This window comes from Poecilia mexicana, unplaced genomic scaffold, assembly GCF_051168715.1.
Source record: "Poecilia mexicana isolate PSO_F unplaced genomic scaffold, ASM5116871v1 scaffold_16, whole genome shotgun sequence".
NCBI classification, from domain to species: Eukaryota; Metazoa; Chordata; class Actinopteri; order Cyprinodontiformes; family Poeciliidae; genus Poecilia; species Poecilia mexicana.
The window spans coordinates 21,770,220-21,780,083 of NW_028263385.1; the positions used below are offsets into that span (position 1 = coordinate 21,770,220).

General features: G+C 40.6%; 1 protein-coding gene across 1 annotated transcript; it reads left to right on the forward strand.

The window, feature by feature from the left end:
- Positions 1–811: 811 nt before the first annotated feature.
- On the forward strand, positions 812–5,670 carry sox4b (SRY-box transcription factor 4b). The gene has a single exon (XM_015000457.2). The coding sequence runs from the start codon at positions 1,853–1,855 to the stop codon at positions 3,122–3,124; it is 1,272 nt and encodes a 423-aa protein (XP_014855943.2). The 5' UTR covers positions 812–1,852; the 3' UTR covers positions 3,125–5,670.
- Positions 5,671–9,864: the final 4,194 nt, after the last annotated feature.

The following is a 9,864-nucleotide window of genomic DNA, read 5'->3' on the forward strand; positions in this document are numbered from 1 at the left end:
GATTGTCTTGATGAAACCATGCATTTTTTAGGACTTCTGTTGATTTTTTTTTCTTCTTCATTGAATGTTATTCCTTCCAAACAAAGCACAAAGTAGAAATTGTTATTAAGAGCAGGTAAAATAAACCTGTGAAACTCCACTTAAACGTTGCATAGTTACGAACTTGAAATTGTTTTAAGGTGAAAATGAAGGCTTTTGAATTTTGCACGCAACTTTGAAACTCAACTGTGTGGCAACATGTGCCCAATTTCTTATGCAAGTTACGAGCGCCTTCCCACACCTGCTGTTGTTTTTGTCTCTTCACGGGAAAATGAACTTCTCGCAGTTTCGGGCTGTGCGGATGTTGTGCGCTCTCGCGGCGGGCTTGTTGCTCGTTCCTCCTCTGCTCTTTTCTTTTTTCTGTCTGTCTGGTCTGGTCTGGTGTGCTAGAGAGGGGCTGGTTATGTGACAAAAGACCGCCCAGTCCCGCCTCGGAAGGAGAGAGAGAGCGAGAGAGAGAAAGGGAGGGCTACAAAACCCCAGGCACCTAGGTTTGCAGACTTCTTTAACACGAGCCCAACGATTCTGAAAAGACATTTGCCTGTTTGTGTGCCAATGAGCAATGACGCTCGACTGTTGTTGCCCATAAGTGTGGATCACTTATGGGCACCTGCAGTTGACAATAACAACTGTATTTAATAGTCAACAAACAGTAGTGGTAATAATAATAATAATAATAATAATAATAATAATAATAATAATAATAATAATAGTACTGTAGGTGTAAAATTATGTTTACTATCAAGTGATACGTATTTTATATCAGCTGCATTGGTTGCCTTTAGGCTCTTCACGTTTATTCATTATTACATACCCTCCCCATTCACAATAATAGTGAGGCAAACAGAGCAGCACTATTTCTTTAAATCTGTTTCTCTGGCTGTGTGTTCAGCACAACTATAATTGACTTCCCATATAGCAAAACCTATATGTTAATGATAGACACATGGGCTGTCATAGGGTAGTGGAAAAGGGGGGTTCATAACATTAGCCCGTGTCTCTTTAAAAAAAAAAATCAAGTTTCTTGTTGTATTCTGGAATGAGGTCAGACACGAGGCTTCTCATTGCACGCGCTGATTATTATTAGAATCCTTTGCTCGCCAATCAGGTGCGAGAGGGGGCGTGGCCTGGCCCCAAGCAGCGTAGCGACAGCGTAGGGGCAGTCTGATTGGTGGATTTTTATCGCCGTTGTATGAGAGAGGAATAAATGCAGGCAAGGGGGGCAGCAGTCTGAAGGGGTGCTTGAAAGAGCGACTGTTAGTCTTTGCAGATGGGAGGCAGGGGAGTGTGAGTTGCTCTAGCTTCTATTTTTTTCCTTCTTCTTTCCCCTACCACAGCATGCACGGCTTTTGATTCTTGGAGTAGATGCAGAGAAAAAGCACTTACTTTTACACATTGTATACTTGGGGGCCCTTTGTAAGTGCCTGAGCGCATGTGTGGGCACTCTGCTCCTGCAGCTTTGTAGATTGTGTTCAGTGATCACAGGGCTGTGTTGATTCTTTTTTTTTTCTTTTCTTTTTTTTTTATTCCAACACCGAATATACGCTCCACAGCAAAGACGAACTGTTTTAACACCAACAGCACCTGGAAATTAAACTTTTTTTCCTGCATGTAGCCTTTTTAGGCAACTCTGGACTGTGTTTTCGAGTATCCTGCGCATCTCAGGAGTGAATAACTGCTTGCACTGTTTGCACTCAGCACAAACTGTCAGAGTGGGAGAAAAGAGCTGAGTTTGCTTTAAAGTGAACCAGAGGAACCCAGGAGAGAGGGGGGAGAAAGAGCAAGCATCCCGCTCTTACTTTAACCGGACAGCATGGTGCAGAAAATGAGCCACACAGAGAGCACCGCCGAGGCGCTGTCCTTTTTTACCGGGGACTCAGGCTCCGACTCCGGGGCAAGCATGGATCTGGACCCGGCCGCCTCGCCTCTCTCCCCGGCGGGCTCCGCAGCCTCCTCCACCGCCGGCGACAAGCTCGGGGAGAACCCGGCGTGGTGCAAAACTCCCAGCGGCCACATCAAGAGACCCATGAACGCATTCATGGTGTGGTCGCAGATAGAGAGGAGGAAGATCATGGAGCAGTCCCCGGACATGCACAACGCAGAGATCTCTAAGCGGCTGGGGAAGCGCTGGAAGCTGCTCAGAGACAGCGACAAGATTCCCTTTATCAGAGAGGCAGAGCGGCTTCGACTTAAGCACATGGCGGACTATCCCGACTACAAGTACCGACCGAGGAAGAAGGTAAAGTCGAGCGCATGTAAAGCTGGCAGCAGCAGCGATAGAGGAGAAAAAGTTACCGGTAGCTCAAACAACACCAGCACTAAGATGTCCTCATCTGCGAGGAAGAACGGATCAAAATCACCCAGCAGCAGCAGCAACAAACCCCAAAAATCACTTTTCGGGAGCAGCAGTAGCACCAAAGCTTCACTGTTTGCATCTGAACACCCGTCAGAGCACCACCACAACTCTCTCTACAAGTCCAAATCTGTCTCCTCGGCTGCCAAGCAGATACCTGATGCCAAGAAGCCCAAGAGAGTATACGTTTTCGGGAGCGGCGCGGCCAGTCTGAGCGTCAGTCCCACGTCCTCCGTGGCGGTGCCAGCTAGCCCTACGCTCAGCAGCTCGGCGGACTCTAGCGACCCGCTCAGTCTCTACGAGGACGCGGCCAGCGGCAGAGAGGAAGGCGCCGACTCCCCCGGCAGTAGCAGCAGCAGCAGCAGCAGCAGCAGCAGCAGCTTCGGCGGACCTTCGGAGCGCCGCAGCGGCCACACATACAGCAACACACGGCGGGCTTCCTCGCCTACTCCCTCTGGGTCGCACTCTTCTGTCTCTTCCTCCTCGTCTTCCTCGGAGGACGAGGAGTTCGAGGACGACTTGCTGGACGTCAACCCGAGTCCGAGCTTCGACAGCATGTCGCTGGGGAGCTTCGGCTCCTCGGTCCTGGACAGGGACTGGGACTTGAACGGCGAGTCCGTTTGCGGGGGTTCCCACTTCGAGTTCCCCGACTACTGTACGCCCGAAGTCAGCGAGATGATATCGGGAGACTGGCTGGAGTCCACCATTTCCAACCTGGTGTTCACATACTGACTGAGTGCTAAAACTCGCAGACGCAAACAGAAACAGAGGAGCTCCTGCTTACCAGTGGGTTTCACTACTGCAAACCATGTCCCTGCAAATCATTGGAAAGCTTAACTCTAAAGCGAATAACTTGCTTTTTTTCGGGACTTTTCTTCGGATGCCTGGACTGAGGGAGTCGGAGGGGAGCCGTCCAAACAAGAGGAGACAAAAAAAAAAAAAAAAAAAAGACAGACTGAGAGCTTCCTGACAGCTCAGTGCAGGACTGTTTTTAAACTGAGTAACTTAACTGTGATTGATTTGCACGTTATGCGGTCCGCCGTACACTTAATCAATGTCGTTAATGAATTTTTGACAGAAAAAAGGGACATTTTCACAACTTTTTAACCAATCGCCAAGTGAACTTCGCCACTAAAGGAAAAAAAAAACAAGCAAACAAAAAAGGTACAGACTAGGACTGCCGTGCGACAGTTTTTTTTATTATTATTATTGCATCACCAAGAGGCTTTTTTTAAATGAAACCGAGGTGGGTTGATGTTTTTTAAAAGTTATTTTCTCAAGAAACAAAAAAAGCGTGTTTAGCATGATAGACTACTTTGTTCCTATATCTTGTGCTGAGATTTTCTGTGCGACTGTTTGAGCAGTTTGTAAACTAGTATTAGGGTTATTTAAAAGGATCTAGGTGGCGCTCACTTCGGTTCTACTTTTTTTACGGAGAAAAAAAAAAGGACTTTGAAATAATCACCAGCTCACTTCAGGACACAAACACAACTTCAAGTCTGTGCTTAACTGTATTGCTACATTTTTTTCCCTCTATCAGGACCAAAATTCTATAATGTTATTTTCCAGACCATAGCTATAGAGAAATCATCAGCGATTTCTATTTTGTTTTGTTTTGTACATGTATTCAGATGCCATTTTTATATGGGGATGCTGTATTTATATACTGGGCCAAGCATCTTTTGTTTTGCTAGTTCTTTTATACATGATCCTGTCAGTATGTCTGTGTCTGTCACATTTCCTTCTCAGGCGAAGGGCTAGAGTTTTAAGAACACACAACCTTTTTAATTTCCTTTTTATATTTAAATGTACACACTTTTTGGACACTTAAAAGAGAAGAAACAGTTTGATTATTTTCTCAGTGTATTTTTGTACAAATCTATATTGAACACGGGGGTATGTGTAGCCTAACTAATACAGCTGTATTGGATTTCCTTGTTTTTTAATGCCCTCAGCAGGCTGGTTTTTTTTCATGCTGCCTTCAAGTGCTTATGGTAAGCTTGTTACTTCAGGCTCAGTTACTTTAGTAGATTAGATCAAACAGTAGAGCTGTCCGTTTTGTATCCTTGCGGTGCCTATTGTTGGACTTATTCTTTCAAATTTAAAGATACACTTCCACTTTTTTGACAGAAAATGCGAGTTAGTAGAAATCTGGTTGGTAGGCCTTATTTGTCCTCTTTCACAAAAAAGAAAAAAAAAAAAATCCAGAAACACTCTTTAAGTCCTCTTTGATGTCAATCACTTAAACATCTGCAGCACAGACGTGAAGGTGATTAGGACATAATTGCAATTTTTCCGACAGCACTTGAAAGCAGCACCAGTCTCAGCCCCCTTTTCCAACGTTTACAGTGCCAGACTGCAGGCTCATTTTTTTTAAAGACACAGGAGCACGAGTCTTTTTAAGAGGCTCCTCCTGTGGGACCATGTGGTTTAAACAGCAGCACTATCCTAAAAAGCAGTCGCTTGCTTTTATTTTTTAATCATATTTTTTGCGTCCAACGTCTTGAAGATTGTAGCTTTAAATTTGACTTTGTTTCTTGATGTTTTCACTCACTGATGTCACATCTTGCCATTCGGCCAGTGGATTGAGGCGGGCTGTCCATATCACAAACAAAGATGACAACATCAAGCATATTCAAATTTCTGACCCGAGTTGCGCAACACTTTCTTGTACTGCGTTTCTCATTGTATTTGAATATATAAACTTTTCTACTTGTCGGCTAACTACTAGCTAATAATTGTTTTAGTATCTTTATGGCATGGTGAATAGCATTTGTATTTCAGATTCAGGTTATTATTAGCTGTTGTGTTTTTTCAGAAAAAAGAATGGAGAAGAAAAAAAGAGGAAAAAAACAATGAACTTGATCTTTGTATATTTGACTGTACCATAAAGCAAAAAGATTGTGTGTTTATGTATGTTGTTGCTATCGAGGACAGGCACTGTTTAGAACTGCTATCTTTTACACATCCTTACTTACATTTAAGGTGGTCAGTTCAGACTGTTGTTTTTTTTTATAAATATATAAATATATGAAAGCATTTTTAAATATATTAACTTTATTTTTCATCCATCCTGTGCAATATGCTGTGTAGAATTATCATTTATTGTCTTTAATCATGCCATAAACAAAGAAGCCACCTCTTTTTTCTGATTAAAAAAGGGGTAGGTTGACTCATGCCAGCTAAATTTTGTCCATTCACTGCCTGTCAGATTGTTGATACAAACTTGTGTACAGAACTTTTTCAAGGAAGGAAATAAATATCAGCTGGAACTGAAACTCCTGAGCTCTTTTATTGCGTTCAGTGTTTTTTGGCAGTTGCAGCACAACGTGGTGAAACTGCAAAGACAAACACATAATGATCATCAGGACCAACATTTAGTTTCATGCATTTTTTAGCATTATGATGTTGCTTTGCAAAAATCCAAGAAATGGAGAGTAAAATGTAAACATCTTTTCACTGCGCCAGAATGTATTTATTTATTTTTTTTTTTAGCAGTTGTTCTATCTTTTTAATTTTGTTGGGTAAACAAAGGCAGCTGATAGTGAGCCTCAGTGTGTGGATTAGGCTTAAGTGCTTTAAACAACCAATAAGAAATGATCTAGCAGTGATGGAAAACTGCTTTGAGATAGCCACTTCAGTTTGTTTTTGGGATATGTTCCTGAACAAATGTCACGTATACAGACACTTTTAAAGGGAAGCAAACTGACTGGAGTGTGTAAAAGAAAAATAATACACAAAACAAGTTCAGTAGATACTTTAGATTTATGACAAGTAATGAAAGATTTGTGGGATAAAACTTTACAAATACATCAGTTTCACACGGAATCAATACATTTAAACTGCCTCCCCACAGGCATGTGTTTTTACTTTTGACAAACATCTGGATTAATAAGCATTTAGAAAGCTGAATCAAACCTTAAGCAAAAGAAAAAAATAATATATAAAACCCCACAAACCTAGAATTAACTAGATGTGGCATAATTTTGCACCTATTTCATTGAAAGGATCTAAAAAGGGCTAAGTCTGTGTTATGCATTGGGGGGCACGCTGATCTGAGACCTGCATCGCCAATGCCGAGGATTACGTCACCGCACTGCATGGACCAGCTAAGGATTTTACAAAAACTCTTAAATACTATGTGGTCCTTTAAAGGACCAGATAGTGTGGCACCTTTTTTTTGTGTGTGTGCGATATCAAAGACAGACGTCTCTGCACATGAAAAATTGATTTTCAGCTCAAGGCGTTGCAAATTGTGAACAGAGTAGCTGGAAACTATGCTGCTCCTGTGTGAAAGCAGAAAATAGGCTGGTGTCACATGTTGTAAACAGAATACGTTTGTTGTTTCCTCCCCAGCACCACATGACTGCATTAAGTGCTTAATATATTAGATTTCCTCATGGTGTGAAGTAGTCTATAATCAAAAATTGCCAGATCGTTTGAAGAAGCGTGCAGCATTTAAACGATCAACATACTGAAGGAAAATTGAGAGCCGTTATTAAAAATGCCTGCGTAAAGATATTGGCTGAAAGACAAGAATCCACCTTTACAAATATACCATGCAGCAAATTAGATCGGGATTATTTCTAATTGCCTCAGTAGAAGAAATTCTATTCTGTGTCACTGCTGCTTGCTGTGCTGGGGTCCAGACAGTTCTGATTCCCCTTCCCCCTCTCCCAGACAGGGCCTTGCAAGGGGGGATGGGCAGCAGCAGTCCGCCGAGGGCCCTCCAGCATCGCTGACAAGCATGCCTGTCTGTCTGCTGGATGTGTGTTAGTGTGTGAACATGTATGAGCATTACATGACATGCATGACATGGTGTGTCTATCTACTCCTTTCTAACGGTGGGTTTTAAGAGCAAAGCATGTGGGCTGAGGAAAAAGGTACTCTTGTTATTTACTGCATAGAGATTCACGAATCAACCTTTTCCTGGTTGATTTTTTTTTCGGTCCTGCTGAAAATATATATTTTTAAGAACTATAATATATGTAGACAGTAAAAAAAAAAGTGCTGGAGATTTTGTAATAGAGACAGCAATTTGGATCAGCAGAAAAATGCATCAAAGCAACCTTTACTGACTTTTAAATGTGCTTAAGCAGAGGACACTCTGTTGGTTGAAATGTATAGACTGAAAATGGTGCCATAAAAAGAATGGTAAAAACACACACACAATAAAACATTTTTTTGTATTTGACCTGGATGTCCAACATTAGAGTCAATTAAAGCTCATGTCCATGTTCCATTCCATTCTATTCTATTATTTTTCGTTCAGAAACACATTGAACAGATTTTTAAATGTTATTCTTTAACTGTATCACAGATTGTCTTTGGCATATGAATGAGTCACGCTTATATCCACACCCCACTTAATATTAATCTGTTTTGTTCTATTGGCTTATTGCACTTCATACTGTTTATATAGGAATAACTGATATCGCTTGTAATAAAAGATAATCAGTTTTTTGATGTAGTTTAGCAAATTTCTGCAAATTTCTGAGCAAATCCAGCTCAAACTGTTGTGGTCTTTCCACTTTGATGTGCAGTCTCGGCAAGGCCACAGCAGGACGGAGCAGAACAAGGTGGCTGTGTAAGTCAGAACTTCAGCAAAACCACAGCAGGGGAGAGGATAGGAGCACTGCTGGAGCAAGTTGAGAGAGGAATGACTGCATCCCATGTCAATATATATAGGAATTCTTAGGTAAACACAAAGGGGGGGGGGGTGTTCTTATCCTTTCTCTCGTATTCTCTGGTTTATCCTGTGTTTGTAGTTGGACATTATGGATTTTGTTTCCTAGGTATTTATTACTTTAAAAGGAGTCTTCACTTTGCATTTTCTTTTTGTCTGTAAGAATAAAAACTAAATATAAATAAACATATTTACTTAGTGTTAGTCTCTGTGTGTCTGGCAAATCAATGCGGTTCTGCAACATACGTGGAGAGGGCTGGTGTTTGCAAGTCTCCACCTGACTTGTTCTGTTTAGATGGTTTTACAGGCTCACATTAACACAAACAGAAACATCACAAATACCAGGCAAGCTGATATATGTCTGTTTTTAAAGCCTATGAAGAGGCTGAAGTTCATAACCAAACACTTGTTTGTGAATGGGTGTTGATATGTATGCATATACAGTGTCTGTACTTGTGAATGTATCATATGTCTTTGTCTGCCAGTATTATTTCTTTCTGGCTGTTATGGGAATTATAACAGCCAGTGGAAAAACAAAAAAGAAGAAAAAAAAAAGATTTACAACTGGGAAATCAGAGACATGGCTGTAACTTCTTCCTGCTTTTGCAACATTTATTTTCCTGCTGGTGTTTTTGAAATGAAAAACAGCCTTTACTGGTACATCACTACATATTTGCATATGCATTTTGAAGCTATAAAATGCATATGCAAATACTTGTATTTTCACTTTTACTGTAACTTTGTAATTAGTCAATGTGTAGATGGTTTAAATGCTACTGAAATGAGTCGGGTTCAGAACCTCTTAGTCAAAAAGCCTTTTCCTATCTACAAAGAAAAGAACCACATTCTGACCTTAAAGTGAACTCTTAAGTAAACACTGATGCAGACTCTCGGATGAGCATTCCTCGGTCAACACACACTGAATGGCTTTCTTCAGTTTCTCTGCTGTCATTGCCAAACTACCTCCATAGGCTGACAAACAAGTGCAGAAAGTTGATGCTGTCTTTCACAACTCCACCTTCAGTTCGCTGATTGGCCAGATGAAATGTATCCTGAGAAATTGAGCTCAATGGGACAAATCCCAGAGGGAGCACTGAAGGGAATTGCACAGAAAGTCAATGGCCAGGCAAACAAATCATGAAAAGTCTAGAAGGTGAAGTTTGGTTTTACCTGGCCAACGCACATTCTACCTTACGGTTTCAGTAAATCTTAACCAGGCCTGAACAAGCGGGTAAGTTTGCAGATGAAGAACATCTGTAGAAAGTTCAGAATTTCTCAAGTACCACACCTAATTGGATGAACAAAATCAAGCACAACAAATGATTGGGATATTATGTAATTGCATTGTAAAAGTCTGATAGGATTAACAGTGTGTGGACGTTCCTTCAAAACAGGAGGTGATTGGATAAAATTAATTTCTGCCTCTAACTTTTTATTTTATTTTCTTCTTCTTTTTAAAAATTTTACTAGCTTATCTTTAGACTTTCATTTACATATTTTGTTTTCTGAGCTTGATAATTGATTGATTATCACTAGAGATTTTTAAGGCTAAATTACATTTGACCATTTCATTAGAAATCAAAATCCATTGTCTTTAAATAAGTGAATGGCAGTTAAAAACAAGTAGTAGTAGTAATAATAATAATAATAATAATAATAATAATAATAATAATAATAATAATGGTGATGATGATGATGATCATTATCATCATGATAAATATAAAATTATCATAAAATAATTATAGTGATATCTAAGTTGTCCTCAACATGAAAGATAGTAAAGCAG